Source organism: Ciona intestinalis, unplaced genomic scaffold, assembly GCF_000224145.3.
Source record: "Ciona intestinalis unplaced genomic scaffold, KH HT000099.2, whole genome shotgun sequence".
NCBI classification, from domain to species: Eukaryota; Metazoa; Chordata; class Ascidiacea; order Phlebobranchia; family Cionidae; genus Ciona; species Ciona intestinalis.
In genome coordinates, this window is record NW_004190421.2 from 95,767 (window position 1) to 113,514 (window position 17,748).

A 17,748-nucleotide genomic window follows, 5' to 3' on the forward strand; every position below is an offset into this window, starting at 1 on the left:
GGGGGTTGCTGTGGTGTATTGATTATAAGTTAAAATGGGAGTAAGTGATAAATACCTAAAACAAGTTATTGAAACACATATTATAAATATTATGAAGGATTTATAACATGACAATATAAATACATAACAACATAGAATGAATAAAAAGCCACGAAATTTCTGAATAGGTAAGTTTGACTTGTTATTCGAGATACATCTGTTTACAATGGGTCTTCACGTCTAATAAATCTATATATGCGGGTGTTTTATATTAAATAAAAAAAATAATTTAAATTTAACAAAAATATAAGAAAAAATAATTGTTAAAAATTTAATGGTGGGAATATTAAGAGAATTAAAATATAAATTAAAACTAGATTAAAATTTAATGAGGTGTTATTATAATAGTTATGTCATAAATAAGCAGAGTGATCACAAATGTTTACATAAAAACAACAATTATGACATCACAATGCTACCTTTTTTCTCTCCAAAGTTGATCTCCCGTAAATTGTAATAATTAAGCGAATGTTTGAGATTGAAATGTAGATCGGAAAGTTTCGGATGGTGTAGCTCAACTCTGCCTCGTGTGGCGGCTGGAAGGTTTAGTTTGTCGCAGATTACTTGGAAGACGAGAGTTAGGGGTGCATCGGGGTTCACACGTACAATGATTTGTCGAAGTCGGTCGAGGTGAACCAACAACCTTACTGTGGATTGCTGGGGATGTGGAGGGTGTTATATTAATGCAAATATTCAATGTAGGTTCAGGTTTGACAGTCGTTAAAACACGGGTGTTCTGTTTCATACACCTCGTGCCCGCTTACGAGTTACCACGTATGTAACTTATTTATCCTTGCATGGCGGGACAACATTTATAATTAATCACAGATTTACCATTATTATAAAAGAACGACCACAACAAGTTATATAAGCCTAGGCTATATATTTTATTTCAAACCACATCCTACTGACGACCAACCTCTTTATCCCTTACAGTTGGAGGTGGGGACTTTGGGACGATTCCATCCGGTTTCCGCTCAATCTTTACGGACGACAGCCCGAGCTTTCCGACAGCGAGCGATGCTTTTCGCCGAGTCGCCCCGTTTTGTGACGAGTCGCAAACAAAATCGACAGAGTGTAAACTCGGTGATAATTTGAAGTTTGAGCACAGTTGAGTTCGGAGGTCGCTTAGTGGTGTGCTATTGTGATGTCATAATATTATTCAATACAAACTGAATAGAACCAATTGTTACATAACAATGGGTTGAAAATAAATATTGAATGTGAAGGAAAAATAAATAGGAGAGATAAATTAATGAATAAAATTTATTGAATAAATTATTTATCCTCGCATGGCAACAACAGTCGTATCACTCACCATGTATGTAACTTTGTGGGTGATCATTTTTAATTAAATGTTAACAAAGTATATTAAACAAATCTTAATTTAATTTGTTTTATTGTTAATTAAGCAATGAATTAAAACTAAAGGAATAAAATATTCATCAAGCAACTACTGTTTATTATAATTTACAACTTAATTTAGACAGCCAATATTTTGCTGTGTTATAAATTCTACCCAACATAGTAGCAAAGACACATAACTGCCATTAGAAGATAATTCATCTTAAATTAAGTTGCAACTAATGCAACACAAGCTTCAATAAGGGCAGATGCAATAACTATTTAAGGCAACACAAAGTGAAACTGCTTGCAGCTTTTATAAAATATAGAAATACTTTTATTATTATATACAGAAGTTGTAAACTGTTTTTATCTAATTTATTGTTATGAGTAAAGGCAAAAGATTCAGGACTTTAATAGATTGTTTTCAACAAACCAAGATGCCCTAAAGCTGTTTGCAGCACATTATTAACTCCTATTCCTTATATTGGCTATATAATAACAATTATTAATAACAAAAAAGCTTTAAAACAAAAAGAAAACATTTTTTAGAAAAATTATCTAGAAATTAGTGAAAGTTTAATCCCGTGGGACATTTAGTTTGGTTTATATGGTTGGGGTCGGTGGTAACAGATGAAGACAATTTTGTAACTTTGTTCAAATATATTTTTCAGTTTCATACTTTCATAGGCCCCATTAAATTTTAATTAGATATTAAAAACTCCTATTATATAACTATGTATAAGCCCATAATATCATTCTGTCCTTTATATCCAAGGATCTCTGACATGCTAGGCCGCGGGACCTCATCAGATCAGTATAGACTGTATTATACAAAATATTCTAATTTTAATATAATTTATGGTTAATTAATGTAAGTTTCATGCCATAAAACTTACTTTGCGGGAATTGTTGTTTTTGTTTTCGATTTATCGGGAAGAACGACTTCGATTGTGATGTCATAATCAAGGTCGCTGCCTTGTGTTGACTCTGAATCCTCGGAGAGATAAACGTCGTCGTCTCTGGGTGGAATATAACAACATTATGCTCGCTGTCCAGTAATGGGAAACAAAAATATCCACAAAAAATAATCACCCACAAGTAACTTGTAAGCGGGCATGAGGTGTATAAAACAGAACACCCATGTTATAACGACTGTCGTTGTCCCACCATGCGAGGATAAATAAGTTGCATACGTGGTAACTTGTAAGCGGGGACGGGGTGTATGAGCAGAACACCCGTGTTATAACGACTGTCGTTGTCCCACCATGCGAGGATAAATAAGTTGCATACGTGGTAACTTGTAAGCGGGGACGGGGTGTATGAGCAGAACACCCGTGTTATAACGACTGTCGTTGTACCACCATGCAAAGATAACATTGTTAAATTACAGTTACACTCATAGCTGTCAAACATAGGGAACCTCATTGATTAATGTGGTGAATGCAATATACTTTGGTTCTGCTTGTTTGTATAGACACCTAACAGCAGGGTAAAATCTGGGGAGACATTGTTAAAATACAGTTACACTCATAGTTGTCAAACATAGGGAACCTCATTGATTAATGTGGTGAATGCAATATACTTTGGCTCTGCTTGTTTGTATAGACACCTAACAGTAGGGTAAAAACAAGTTTGGTCATTTATATCCTTGTGGGTGTGAACTTGAGTGATTTGTCCATGGTTGCCACTCCCATGCCCACAGTCAAGTTGCCAATTAATAAATAGTTACGCAACTAATTAACAAACATCGAGCAACAAAACATTTTCATTCAAAACAAAATTTATAAAATAAATATTTAAATTTACAAACCTTTTTTGCGTGTCCGTCATATCGCAATAATTAATATTCCGTATCAGTCACTGACATGATAAGTTTGTTTATCAAGTACCTGATTACAAATGTTTAACAAACTAAATGTCGGCGATTCCAGGAAGCAACCGAGACGCTGCATGCTACACCGTCTAGCGGATGAAAGATTTTTATTTATAACCGCTTATGGCAATACAGAGTTTACATAAAAATATTAGAATCGATTTTTGAGGATTTAGAAAATTCATATCACATTACACGTATCTGATAATAAAGAAATAAAACTATTTTACTTTATTTTTTATTTATTAAACTACATTAAATGACTTTTTATGTATTTTACAAATATTATAAAAATTATCTGTCTTCAAACTTTTTTTTAAATATTACATCTAAATTTGTTTAATTAATTAAAAGTCATTGTTGTTTAGTACAAATATATACATTATAGTTACTGCGATTGTATTGTGTGGTACGTTTAGCAGACACAATTCATTTGATAGTTTTCCTTAAGTAGTTTTCAGTTTTTACCCATAGTGTGTTTTAACGACTGTCGTTTTGCTGCTAATTTCCTTCTCTTCGTTGTTTTAATTGATTTGATCTTCGCAATCGTATTCGAAAAGATAAATAAATTGTTTATAGTAAACATAGGAATGGCGGCAATTGAAAATTAAATGTTGCAATTGTTACGTCACAACGTTGATCAACGCTGGTATTCCAGAACAAAAGTGATTGATCGACATAGAAATGATAATTGACGTCATTATGACGTTCACCCACCCGGAAAAACCAACAGACCCACCTGCGCAGGATGTGACGTCACGAACCAGACTAGATCAGGTGTCACGTGATTAATTTTATTATTCCGCGTGAGTTGTTTCATTGTTTTTCACAATTTCTTCAGTGACGTCATAATGCAGACCCCCATGACGTGTTTATACAGGTTGACCACGTGGGTGATTTACTTTCCGCGATAAAGAGATTATGATGTCATCATTCGTCCATTGTGACCGAACAATCACTGATAACAAGTAAGCCTTTATTACGTCATCAAATATTACAATTGCCAGTCACGAAATGGTTTGTTACGTTGCAAGTCGCCACAGTGAGCTTCGAACCCGCTACCCTACCCACGGCATAGTAACAGGGGAACCCCGGTAAATAGATACATCCCAAACAACGAAGATTGATTTACGATCGTGAGTTTGTTTGTTAGCGCGTCTGGGGCGCTTAAAAACTTGCTTGCATATTATAAAATTGTTTCCGGCTCTTATGGGTGTCACGTGATTATACGTCATCGATCAAAAGGTTTCGAATGTTGTTTGTTACGTCATAGTAAAAAACCGCTACGATTGAATGACTGCAAGAATGGTTTGCATCGCGTTTTAGGGGAAATTGGGGATCGGAGATAAATTTAGTTTCTGCGGGAAACGGGTGAAATAATTCCCGCAAAAAGTCCTTCAAGTCGGTAACTACATAATAGTAAAGTAACCAAGTTAAAAATAAGTTTGGCGAGTTTGGTTTGTTGGTATAAAAGATGTTACGCACGAATTGCTGTGAGCGGATGATTAGCAGGTTTGAGAGATTTGGCGACCAACGGCAATCGAAGCCCACCCGCGACAATGGAGTGAAATAATTCTAAATATAGACGCAGTGTTCCCGGGTGAAAATAGTTTTATTTTCATTGAACTTTTTCGATTTTTTTAGGGGATTTTTGTAATGCATTGATTTTTGAATTAATTTATTTTTAAACTATATACCCGGCAACACTGTATTGGAAACACTGTTTCCATGATTTTTGGAAATTATTATTTTCTGTAATACGTCATAATTTGAATTGTGAAAGATAAACTTGCATTGTTGTCGTATGTGACGTAATAAACAACGAAACATCTCGGTAAATAATCGGTGTTGGTAATATATCGCGTTTTCGTGTTTGGACCTTATGCGCGATGTTGACTATAGTATTGTGACATCACTTTACCCTTTATAAACAATAGCGGTGCCGAACAATTAGCTTTATTCGAAGTATACCGGAACCAGTATGATGTCATAATATACCTTCACAGCGAGCATGAGTTTTAACAAAGAGTTGTTTATTACGTCATAATTGTTTATATTGTTAATCAGTGGTCACGTGGATATGCATTGATGTGGAACATGATTATGACGTAATTATGTGTTCGATTGTTCCTATTGTGACGTCACATGTCTGGTTCAATGTAAACAATGGGTGTTTATTACGTCATTAACATAAACATCAATTGTGACGTCACTAAAGGGTTTGTAACAACATAAGCGTGGCGAGCGTAGAATCACGATGTGTCGATTATTTTAATTGTTTCCTTCACAAATGCCATTCTTACGTCACAATTAATCGCCGATGCCGACCGCTAATTGCGCGATGAGACAATTTGTATATTCCACTTCTACACCGAGGGTCTGTGTTACGTCACAGTGGTTACAATAGCTGGGTTCGCTCTAGATTTGTCGTCGTCGTGGGCGGTCGGATTATTTTGGAAACGGGGGTTAAAATGGGGGGGGGGCAGGAAAGGGGGGTAGGGGGTTCATAACAACATGGGTATGGGTGGGTCTATAACATTGACTATTATTACCTCATTATGACAGGTTAGTTTTAACAATCCATTCGCGATCTCTTCTGTGACGTGCGATTGATTGTGAGGTCATAATGGGGTCACGTGACACTGAGCTTTGTTTACGTCATAAACACTTAAAACTTCCGTTCTAGAAGCGACGTTTCGTCGTTATTGTTGCGACTTCCACAACAGTTCATGTACTTCTGGTTAAACCCCAGCAACCGACGACATCGGTGCGAGTGAATACAACTATGGTGTCAACCCAGATATGATTGACAGGTAGCGGTCCCCCCCCCACTCTACGGTCACGTGATATAGTTGTGGAACCTATCACATATTTCCCGAACGTTTAGCGTCGATGTCACCGCGATCGCCTTCTTCGCGTAATTGCGCGTGAGTATATAGACCCGAACGGACGGTAGCATACGCAGTGTCGAGGTTAGACAGCCCTGTAGCGTACAGCGCGATTTAAGGATGATATTTAAAAGATTGAACGGAGATTGTTTACCTTCGCGTGCTAGGGTATGAGAACCTCGTGCTCTATGTCAAGCTGTAATAAAGTTTGAATGAATGAATGTAACTTATTTATCCTCGCGTGGCGATCGTTATATCGCGGGCGTTGAATCTCTTTTGTAATAATCGTCATTGTGTGATACTATTGTGACGTCATTATTAAAGGGCTCGATGTGTCTGTTCGTGCTTGTGACGTAACAATTGTAAGTTTTTTGGAATTTGATATTTTTACAAAGCTTATAATCGCTTCCATCCACACGTCATAATAACGATTGTTATTAAACATGTGGATTTTTGGCGATTGACGCGAAAAAAGATTCTGAAATTATTTCAAGTTATAAATACGTCATAATATGTTTATTGTCCGGTTGATTAATGTTGACAAGATAATTAATGACGTCATAGAGAACACCACCGCGATAAAAGATGTAGTTTCGTTTATCGTGCGATGTTAACTTTATCATTATCGCAACATTAGTTGGTATCTGTTCGAATACGAAGGATCTATTATTGAAACAACGAAGAGAAGTGAAAGTTTAAGGATATTCATCACATTATACAGATGTTAAACTTACAACAGATCAGGGACAACTTATAATTACTATGATGTCATAACCATGTTTGTTGCGGTCATTGTACGTCATAATGTGGTTGATTATAGAAATTTTGTTCCAGAACTCAATTGTTTTGCGCTACAGGTGTACCAGTGACGTCACAATCGCGATAAAATATTTGTCGCATTCTAATATGACGTTATAATGCAGTGTGTTACGAAACAATCAAGTCGAGATGATCTTTAATCAAAATTCCACAACTTGAGTTTCTAGAATGAATATTTCGCGATGATTATTGTTACGTCACAATCGAAGCATGACGAAGCGCGAGGAACGCGATCCATTGTCACGCACTTCGTGACGTCATAATATTTCGTCACGTGACACTTTAATATTGAATTGTGACGTCATGATATTCTATTAAGATATCATTGCTACGTAATACAGGGTATTCCCCGTTTTAGGTATGTACCTCATGCTCACTGCCGAGACATGCTGAGAAGGGGGCGTAGCTTCCATGACCTCTGGTTGACCCTGAATTAATTAAATCCTTTTTTTGTTTTAATTACCCTGTGTGCGGTTTTATATTTCAAGTTTTTATCTTCAGTTCTACCAATTTGTATTTCGTTGTTTTAATTAATAAGATGTTTATGTTTCTGAATCTCGATCTACTTGAGGGGGTTTCCCCAATTTAGGACGACTTGAACAAAATTTGAATATTTTCGCGAATTACGCGGCAATTAAGCATAATTATAACGCCATAATGCGAGGCCCATTGTCCATGAAGTGTCAGTCGCGTGTCGAACTAAACGTAGTTTCGGAGAAATCGGAAATTCGAGAAGATAATTGTATTGTTATAAAACAATTGAAGGACCTAATTTGAGTATGAGTGTTTAATTCTATCACGAAGCGGTACACTGTTTGTCGTTTATCCCACAAACCGGTACACTGTTTGTCGTTTATCCCACGAACCGGTAAACTGTTTGTCGTTTATCCCACGAACCGGTACACTGTTTGTCGTTTATCCTAGTGTTTGATTAAGAATTGTTAAACGCCATTATGACGGAACAATCAGTCTTATACTATTAGATTTATGACGCAATAAATCGGTGACGTAGTATTTGCTCTTCGTTATTCTTACAATGGCTATTGTTTGCTCACAACCATTTCTAACAGCAAACAATGGAAATAGTTCTAGAAGATAAATAACCGAGATTCTCGCGAAGGAAGGTCTTTATTACATCACAGTGCTGCAAGTAGTGGATAGTTACGTCACAATGATATATGTGAGAATATAAACAATAAGATGAAGTTAGAAGGTTTCTGGTTCAGTTCCCAGTCAGGTTACTCCAATGTTGAATGATTACATTTCGTTGTCAATAAAGGGAGATTATGTGGCTATTGTTACGTAACAGTGAGTCTTTATGAGCTATGAAATCGAGTTTATTAAAAATACGTTTCGCGAGTATTACAAAATCAAAATTAACCTTTTAATCATGGGTTTTAAATTATGACGTAACAAAGTGATTGATTCACGTGATAACTGTCAGCCAATGGGAATGCTTCAACACGAAGGTGTTTACTGATTATATTCTATAAAGTGGTTGAGTTGTAAAGTTTACGATTCCTCGTTAAAATAACTTCAACCTGCTTGACTTGATCGACGTTTACACAACAAATAAGCTGTGTGACGTCACAATTGCATTTTAAATATGGAATTCATGGATCAAACGAAAATTGAAAATATTTCAGATTTAATTTTCGATTCCATTTCGGCCCACCAACGACGTATAATGACGTCACAATGTTATCGCGGAATGAAATTTCAATGCGTGACGTCATTAGGGGCCATTTTGTAACATTGTTATTACGTAATATATTTCATCATATAATTATTAATGCTTTATTTTGACGTCACAAACCATATTTTACTCTACAGAGTTAGTGATTGTGACACAATATATAAGGATGTATGACGTCATATTGACCATTGTGATAACAGCCACCGTTCAGGGGTAAGTGTCGGTAGTGGGTATTCCCCTATTCTGTAGGATAATGCATGCTAGGCGACTCGAAATTTGAGAGTTTGGTCCATTATTACCCCAACATTTTATATGCACATTCTATTCTATATGGGTGAGGTCCTACAGTGAGGCATGTCATGGGACCTGGGATTTAGACCAGAGTTGGCCCATTACCCCAACATTGTATATGCACATTCTATTTTATATGGGTGAGGTTCTACAGTGAGGCACGCCATGGGACCTGGGATTTAGACCAGAGTTGGCTCATTACCCTAACATTGTACATGCACATTCTATTCTATATGGGTGAGGTCTTACAGTGAGGCACGCCATGGGACCTGGGATTCAGACCAGAGTTGGCCCATTACCCCAACAATGTATATGCAGATTCTATTCTATATGGGTGTCCTAGTCCTGAGTTGGCCCATTACCCACCAATCCAGGCTATTCTCTTAACTTTAAACATTGAAACTGCAACGTGGGTGTTATGTGTAACATTTAATAATGTGGTTTCGATCAAAAGGTTAAACTCTGTGTCATACTATGTATAATCTGATTAAAGTTTGAAAGCTAAAATTTGGGATCTGTAGTTAGGTTACTTATGATATCATATACCGTAAATCTATTGCAAATATGATTCAACTTAAAACTGGACAAAATTAAACTCGTTGTGTTTTGCAAGAAGTCAAACGTGTTTATGTAGTTATTAAAACTTGCAAAAAAAATATTTTAAATAAATTAAAATAAAGTGTTAAATGAACTTCTTATAAAAATATTATTTTTTTAAAAGATTCATAAAGTAAAAAAATGGGTTACGTAGGTTACACTTTGTATATATACGGGGTGATTGTGGTTATAAGCGTCCACAGTGTTTAATACTATCTGATTATTTTTCTTTAAAATACGGTGTTAGAATATAAAGGTGTCAACTCCTTATAACACCTTTTAGCATTGTGAGGTGTATTTATATGTGGCTGCAATGATAAATTATGTGTTTCATTAGTTTAGTTGTTGTTGTCGCGGCCGGTTAGATTTGACCCGAAGGTAAAATCTTAATCATCCATGTTTATATTGGGCATGCAGTTTAACATGACGACTTAAAATAATTGCTAAGATCATTAAGTTAGAACTGGGAGGTTTTAATCGGTTTACCAGATCATCGTACTTAGGATTTTACCTTGGTTTGAATAACACCACACATCGTAACTGTTTCATCAGTATGGTATCAACTCTAGAATAGCCCCCAGTCATTCATAAGTCACGCATCACTGGTTTCACCACATTAAAGACTCAGGGGGAACTTTGGGCAACACACATGTTTAATGATATAACTAACGAATTATATCGTGTTGCTCATTTACGAAACGATAAACTTATAATTAGTGTTTGTACTAATTATTCCAAATGTACCTTATGTATAGAGGTTGAGCTTTTAAATGTAAAGCTATACGCACATTTTGGCAATAACGTGTTTTTAACGATTGCCGTTTTGCCGTAAAATATCCCTTTCTTCGTTGTTTTACTTGTTTTGATCTCCGCTATCGTATTCGAAGCTATACATACACATATTACTTATAATATAATTGGTTGTGTAGAGCTCCTAATTAATTATTAAAAATACTAATAAATAGTTATCTTAAATTAAACCTGTTATTCCAGATGTTTCGGCTACCAAGATTTGTTTCCATACCGCATTCCAACACCCAGAGAACCGGTAATTAACAGTAATACAGTTTGTGGCAACGTGCCAGGTCTTACCATTCGTCAGTCACTTGTATGTGCAAGGGATCCACATGCAGTAGCATCGGCCATTCAGGTGAGATTTACGTCATAATGCCGTCTGTTTCGAAACAGTTGATTTTGTTTATTATGCAACAATCATGCCTTATTGTAGGTAAGTACACAGGTTTTTGGCGGGAAAGTTTAAAAATAAACAAATATAGTTGTTTTAAAATACACGCGCGACTTGTTATCAATTCAATCACAATAACAAAGGTCGTATAAGTTTGAAAACAACTATTGTCTATGCGGTATATTGCTTATGCATATATAGACTAAGCTATTCGAATCTTACAGTTTTGCAACATTTTTATTTTTCAATTTTTATTTTCAATTTTTAAACATTATTTACGTCACAGTTTCAGTTGCGCTTGAAGGATGTTTATAAAATGTTATCCGCTGCAGTGCCGCGCATGCCTTTATCACCACCATGCGGGCGGTGGTAACGGTTTGATGCCATAGTAACATGACGTATACTACAGGGTATGCAGCTTGCTATACATGAATGTAAACGTCAGTTCAAGAACAATCGATGGAATTGTAGTTCGTTGGAAACTAAGAATAAAATACCTCATACCAGCTCATTCCTACGCACAGGTATAATAAGTGTGGTTGTAATCTATTTATCCTCGCATGGCGCGGCAACAACAGTCGTTATAACACGTGTGTTCTGTTTCATACACCTCGTGCCCGCTTACGAGTTACCACGTATGTAACTTTGTGGGTGATTATTTTTCTAAACGGCTTACAACGTAAATAACCCATCAGTGACCACTGTTAGAACAATTGCCGTTAAGTGTCTTCCCAATGCACAAACCTCTCCACAATAGTGGTAGCATCGAGCCTTGAACCCAATATCCTCTATACAACAATCGGTTACTAAAACATCCACCACAACAGGTTACAAGGAAACAGCTTTCTCTTACGCAATCGCATCTGCTGGAGTAACTCACCAGGTGGCGCTAGCGTGCAGCTTGGGCAAGATTGACGCTTGTCCTTGCCAGCGACCGAAGAAATCTCATCTTACGGCAAGCGAACGACGCAAGTACGCGGTGAGTGCTTTTTTTTGTAAACACCGTGAAGAAATAACTCAATATATCAACCGATCCCAAGCAAGGAAAGTTCCGGCGCAATATTTCATATTTTGCTTTATTCTATATGGGTGAGCGTCTTGTTAAGAACTGGGAACTTGGACCAGATTTGGCCCATTACCCCCAATATAACCACTGGTTTATATTTTATATTGGAATACAACCAATCAAGAATCACAGGCCCTCTGTTGTATAACTTATAAGTGAACGGTAGAATTACCTAAACATACTTTGCTGTTCTTGCTACCAGGCATAACATAAATTGGATGTCGAATCCTTTGGCATGAAGCGTTAGTTAACCGGGATAATATTTTTTATACGCTATTCGACTTGTAATATAACAACGATGGCGACAATTTGTACAGTACAGGGTAGGCAAGCCTTATCTGAGAATTTAAATTGGTTGCCGCAACACCTGGGTTTTCCAAATCTAAAAATAAATTATCCTTAAAATATCCTTATGAAATATATAAACCTGTTTACACTTAACACGTTATACTGTTATAACTCATGGAATTTTATAAATTCAACGCCCCTATATAACGATATTCGTAAAGGAAGCGCGCAGAGGACCATCATCAATGGAGGAATCGCTAGAGATCTTCCACCACAGCGGGTGCAGCCATGATATTAACTTCGGTCTACAGTTTTCAACCCAGTTCCTCGATTCGCGGGAAACAGCTCACGACTTTATGGCGACAGCGAGACTTCACAACAACAGAGCTGGACGACTGGTAAGTTTTTTATATGTATAATAGTGGTGAGAAGTGGTAGTAAGAAAAGAACGTTTAACCCAGAGGTAATGGGTTCAAGACTTGACGCCGCTGTTATTATCGGCGTATGTTTCCTTGTGCAAAACGGCAATTGCGCCAACCCAGTGGTCGTAGAGGCATAAATAAATAACATTCACTCTTTCATCTTATTAGCGGATGAATATAGCGTGACGGAGGATCTATTTACGCATTAGTAACTCGATGCATTGTAAATAGCTTACATCACGATTATAATCGAAAGCTTTGTAGATTTGTATTGTATTATACATAGATATCTTATATGCGAATTTTTATGTAATATATGCAATTGTACTATTCGGTACATTTTATATCAAATGTACACGTCCTGTAATGCGGGGTGTAACTGCGATAACTGTTGTTAAAACACGCTATGAGTAAAATGTAAAAACAACCGTAAGAAGAAAGAAAACCGTTTAAAAAAATCATGACAAAAATGGAATAAACGTAACAATGAATCATTATTACGTCACAGACAGTAGCAGGGAGAATGCGACGACAATGTAAATGCTTCGGGAAATCTGGGTCATGTGATCAGAAGATATGTTGGGACGAAACTCCTGATTTTAGAATGGTTGGGAAGATTTTGAAGAAGAAGTATGATGAAGCGGTGGTTGTGGGACCGCTTAATAGGTAGGGGTTCAATATGCATGGGTGTTTATACTCGCGTGCCAGGGCAAGTCTATAGGAGTTATAACACGGGTGTTCTGTTTCATACACCTCGTGCCCGCTTACAAGTTACCACGTGTGTAATTTTATTGGCGATTGTTTTTTATAATAATCCATCAGTAACCACTGGGTTGGGCTATTTTTAGTTGCGGGGTAACTACGGGGATAACGTTGGTGTTGGGTTTCATACAACTCAATATCCCGCAAGTGGTTGGGGATTGTTTCTTGCGGTATTGTGACGATCGCTCTCGGCGTTTGTGACGTCATAGTAATCAGTGTGAACGATCGAGATGGAATTCTAGATTTATTGTTCCGGAAGTCACGTGTTGCTAGAACGTGATCGGATTGGTTGATTGCAAACCACGTGATGATGCGATAAATTATTCGGTTGATGATGTCACTATGCTGACTAATTAGTTTTAATTGATGAATATTAGCACGACAGTCGTTATAATACGGGCGTTCTGTTCCGTACACTTCGTACCAGCTTACGAGTAACCACAACTGTGGGTGGTTGTTTTATTCATGACTGATAAATGGAACAACCCATTGACCACTGAGTTAAGGCATTTGCCGTTAACTGAGTTTCCCAAGAACATATACCCCCATAACAGACCGATTCGCGTTTAACACCTTGTTTATCCCCAGGTTGAACACAGTGAGGGACAACTCTTTGAGGTTGGTGCACGAGAAGCCAAGCTACGCGGCCGGAGATCTTCTGTTCTTCGAGACATCGCCTGATTATTGCAGGGCAGATCCGTCTATAAATATACTGGGAACAAGTGGTCGATATTGCAACGCTACGGGCGGTAGAAAGCAACAGGACTCGTGTGTGAACTTGTGTTGTGGGCGTGGTTATAGAACCTACACCGAAACCAGGACGGAGAAATGTAACTGCCGGTTTCACTGGTGTTGTTTCATTAACTGCGACAACTGTACGTATACTGAGGATATTGCCATATGTAACTGACGTCATCATCTGCTGTTACGTGATCATTGACGTCATTGGTTGACGTCATACGCCCTTGGGGTGAAATATATCGGGCATGCCTGATAAATACACGTTTCACTACCGCCACCTGCCGGGAGTGGCGAAATCTGAATTGTGACCGCATCGGGGCGCTGCGGATTATCGACAATGTTTCTCGTCAGAGTGACTACTCCCTCTACCGACTCTTTATTCTATTTCTATTTTTGTTACCGTTGACAACACGGCGGCCATTTTTCAGCTGGCAACACTGAAACAAGAAAACCGCCTGGCAGCACTCACCAAAATGTTCCCGATTTTTTGTAAACTTTTATTTATTTACAACCCTTGCTTCAACTGCTCGTTTTAAACAATTGTTTCCAGATTGCTTTACAATCGTTGTTGTTACGTCACAAGCGTAATGTGATTAAACAATTGATTTTGTCTCATATTTAAAACTTCATTTTCCAACAATATTCATATTGTTTCTTAGTAGTTACTTTAACATAAGATAATGTAGTATAATGTGGGGTAGGATGGGACAACTTTAGCGCATAATATTCAAATATCCTGATCGTGTTTTAAACAATTAACAGCTAGCGGTCTATGTGAGTCTTGAAGATACTTTTTTATATTCTGTAAATAATTTTTGTTTACTACCAAATGTTACGAGAAAATAGAATGAAAAGTTGTCCCATCTTTCCCCACCCCACTATACCAATTAAAACGGCAACTAAAGGAGCATAGTCACCAATATATTTATTCAACCGTAATTTATTTGACTTCAATACGCGAGAAAGAGTGGTCGAATCCCAGGTCATTCTCCACATAGACCTCATACTTGCCAGCATCCTTCTTCGTGCAGTTCTTAATAGTTAGCACTGTGGTGTCGTTATCGATGTCGTAGAAAATACGATCGTCTTCATCGATGTCTTCGCCGTCCTTTGCCCAACCAACCTACGTCATAGTAATACGTCATAATGAAACGTCATAATAAAACGTCATATTAAAACGTCATAAAGAAACGTCATAGTGATACGTCATAATAAAACGTCATATTAAAACGTCATAATGAAACGTCATATTAAAAAGTCATAATGAAACGTCATAGTGATACGTCATACAATACGTCATAGTGATACGTCACAATGAAACGTCATAGTGATACGTCATAATGAAACGTCATAGTGAAACGTCATAGTGATACGTCATATGGTAATACGTCACACTAGTTATACGTCACATCCGTTATATTAAGAGCTTGACAGCGAACATTACCATGGGTTCGGGGTTTCCACTGATCGTTGCTTTCAATGTTATACAACTCCCATTCTTGCATGATTGGTTCGGTGGCCCCTTCTCGATCTTTGCTGGTACTGTGATTACGTCATCGGGTTATTACGTCATTGGATTATTACGTCTTATTACGTTATGATATTATGAAGTCATAAGGTATTACGTCGTATATAACGTTATGATTGTATGACGTCATCAGGTTTTAATGTCATTGGATTATTACGTCATGAGAATATGACGTCACAACACGATACATACCATTTATGTTGACTTTTGCTGAATCGAAGGCTTCCCCAAAGTTGTTGAACGCTTTGCAAGTATAGGTGCCTACGTCATCAGCTTCCGTGTTCCTGATAACCAGTGCACAAATATCGGGTTCCTCGAATATGATGTTGTACTTTGGCCCTTCCTTGATCTCTTGCCCGTCCTTGTACCAACTGCGGGGTAATGTTGTGTTACATATGGGGCGTGTGTATATTATATATATATATACGTGTGTGTGTGTGTGTGTGTGTGTATGTATGAAACATAGTGTGCAGATATCTGATGCATTATAATCAAGTGATGATTCTATACCAATATGCAAATGTGTATGACGTCACACTGTACACACGTGACCCTTATACTACGTCGCCACCAGTCGTGCTTACGTCACTGTTGGATCGGGAAATCCCCCAAGCCGACCGTCGATTCTTGCAGCGCTTCCCTCCACCATAGAAATATCACAAAGTTCATCAAGAAATCTAAAATATATGTTTTTTGGGACAATATAAAGAACGTATTGGAGCTGTAACTGAAGAATACCGGGGTTGATGCTAATGGGTTAGTGGGTGATTACTTGGAGGGGATTTTTTTATGTATGGCTGATAATTTGAACAACCCATTAGTGACCACTGGGTTGGAGCAACTGCTGTTAAGTGTCTTGGCCAAGGAAATATATATGCCCACAATGTTAGCAGCCCATGGGTTAAAGGCGCACTAACTACTTTGCCACAGCGCCGGGTGGACATTGGATATTGCTTAAACTAATTGGTTGTAGTACTCTGGGTGTTTGGGTAATGGACTAAATCTGGCCCAAATTCCACGTCTCATGGCGTGCCAGGATCTCACCCATATATAATAGATATGTAACATTGTAACCTAAAAGATGTATTTATTTTGTGATTATTTTTATGTATAAACTAACATTACAACCGATATGTATAAGTTGACAATACAACTGATATGTATAAGCTTACTTGGGCGGTCCATCTTCGGAAAGCTTCTTTCGAACCCGATGTCCCCTAAATGATTTCTGGATCATGCAAGCCGCACTTTGGACGTCTTTATCGTCCAAGTTGATGTCAACACCAGGTGGCGGTCGTCGGGCGGGCATTGTTCTAAAGAATGATGATTGAATAAACGAAAATGTTAGTTGGATAAATGGTTAAAAATAACTTTTTAACATTTGAAATGCATTGTATTTGTACGAGGTTTTTCTACTAATAAATAATAATACCAATGTTTAAATATTCGATCAACGAAAAGAAAGCACTAGCGGTAAAACTACAGCCGTTATAACACACTTAATGCCGCCAAAACTTCGCGTAAAGGCGTTACTGTCACAAACATATACCAAAGGTTTATAAAACACAGCATTTAAGTTTAATTAAAAAAGTTGCATTCTATCTGAAATTTAAGTTATATCATCCCAGCACCACTCATACACACAACCATACGAACCAACCTCTTGTTGTAATCGTTGCTTGCAGTAGAACTAACGTTTCTACACTGATAGTTTCATATCAAGGCATATTTAATCTTCCCCTCTTACAGCTGGATGGTCCCCCCTACAATGACATGGGCCCACTCCAACAGCTGCGCCGACCTACTTAATATAGAAACTCCCGTGGGGGTTGGAGCGTTCGCGGCACCGAAGAGGTTTCCATATTAGGAGCGACGCGATTGGTTTGTGACGTAACATAGAACAATGTAAACATCTAGTTTTTACCAAAGCTTAAAAGTTGATTTGCGTGCGAAACAAAAAAAATGCATAAGAAAGTAAAGACCCGTAAAAGTAAAAACCAGTTAAACCTGTAAATTAAGTTATTAGTCTGGCGGGCTGGGCATGGATATACTAAACAAAATAACCAAGATAAATGTTTAAAGGCAGCATACTTATACCAGCATCTGTACCGGAACCTTCTATGTGCCACCAATTAATTAAACTTATACGGGACCTGCCCTGTGATGATACATTGTCTGGGTTGCCATTCCACGCACACAAAAAGG

The 17,748-nt window shown here is 37.5% G+C and overlaps 3 protein-coding genes across 4 annotated transcripts in view; 1 reads left to right on the forward strand and 2 right to left on the reverse strand.

Moving 5' to 3' along the window:
• Nucleotides 1-438: 438 nt before the first annotated feature.
• On the reverse strand, nucleotides 439-3,344 carry LOC108950304 (protein cordon-bleu-like). Its single transcript, XM_018815732.2, has 4 exons — nucleotides 3,197-3,344; nucleotides 2,283-2,405; nucleotides 959-1,178; nucleotides 439-696 (listed from the first exon to the last, which is right to left on the reverse strand). The coding sequence occupies exons 1-4, from the start codon at nucleotides 3,214-3,216 to the stop codon at nucleotides 439-441; spliced, it is 621 nt and encodes a 206-aa protein (XP_018671277.1). The 5' UTR covers nucleotides 3,217-3,344.
• A 5,454-nt stretch (nucleotides 3,345-8,798) lies between these two features.
• On the forward strand, nucleotides 8,799-14,632 carry LOC778792 (protein Wnt-10a). Its single transcript, XM_002127814.5, has 7 exons — nucleotides 8,799-8,875; nucleotides 10,544-10,700; nucleotides 11,146-11,260; nucleotides 11,564-11,715; nucleotides 12,312-12,488; nucleotides 13,021-13,178; nucleotides 13,863-14,632. The coding sequence occupies exons 1-7, from the start codon at nucleotides 8,829-8,831 to the stop codon at nucleotides 14,182-14,184; spliced, it is 1,128 nt and encodes a 375-aa protein (XP_002127850.1). The 5' UTR covers nucleotides 8,799-8,828; the 3' UTR covers nucleotides 14,185-14,632.
• Nucleotides 14,633-14,922: 290 nt separating this feature from the next.
• LOC100184669 (CAVP-target protein-like) overlaps nucleotides 14,923-17,748 on the reverse strand; it is a 3,339-nt gene continuing 513 nt past the window's right edge. The window contains exons 1-6 of one of the 2 annotated variants that reach the window (XM_002127475.5): nucleotides 17,204-17,336; nucleotides 16,716-16,856; nucleotides 16,128-16,220; nucleotides 15,736-15,914; nucleotides 15,460-15,557; nucleotides 14,923-15,138 (exon numbers count right to left, since the gene is read on the reverse strand). In XM_002127475.5, the coding sequence (XP_002127511.1) occupies nucleotides 14,956-15,138; nucleotides 15,460-15,557; nucleotides 15,736-15,914; nucleotides 16,128-16,220; nucleotides 16,716-16,852 (690 nt within the window). In that variant the 5' untranslated portion in view covers nucleotides 16,853-16,856; nucleotides 17,204-17,336 and the 3' untranslated portion in view covers nucleotides 14,923-14,955. Of the gene's footprint in view, nucleotides 15,139-15,459; nucleotides 15,558-15,735; nucleotides 15,915-16,127; nucleotides 16,221-16,715; nucleotides 16,857-17,203; nucleotides 17,337-17,748 lie in introns of those variants that run through there. The other variant, XM_009863179.2, reaches the window with a different exon arrangement.

Excerpts from the sequence above, each read along its gene's own strand:
- LOC778792 (XM_002127814.5), top strand. The coding sequence starts at position 8,829 with ATGTATGACGTCATATTGACCATTGTGATAACAGCCACCGTTCAGGG. Across the intron at positions 8,876-10,543 it reads ATAACAGCCACCGTTCAGGG|ATGTTTCGGCTACCAAGATT; the intron begins GTAAGTGTCGGT and ends CTGTTATTCCAG. Across the intron at positions 12,489-13,020 it reads ACAACAGAGCTGGACGACTG|ACAGTAGCAGGGAGAATGCG; the intron begins GTAAGTTTTTTA and ends ATTACGTCACAG.
- LOC108950304 (XM_018815732.2), bottom strand. The coding sequence starts at position 3,216 with ATGACGGACACGCAAAAAAG. Across the intron at positions 2,406-3,196 it reads ATGACGGACACGCAAAAAAG|AGACGACGACGTTTATCTCT; the intron begins GTTTGTAAATTT and ends TATTCCACCCAG. Across the intron at positions 1,179-2,282 it reads AAAACAACAATTCCCGCAAA|CACACCACTAAGCGACCTCC; the intron begins GTAAGTTTTATG and ends ACATCACAATAG.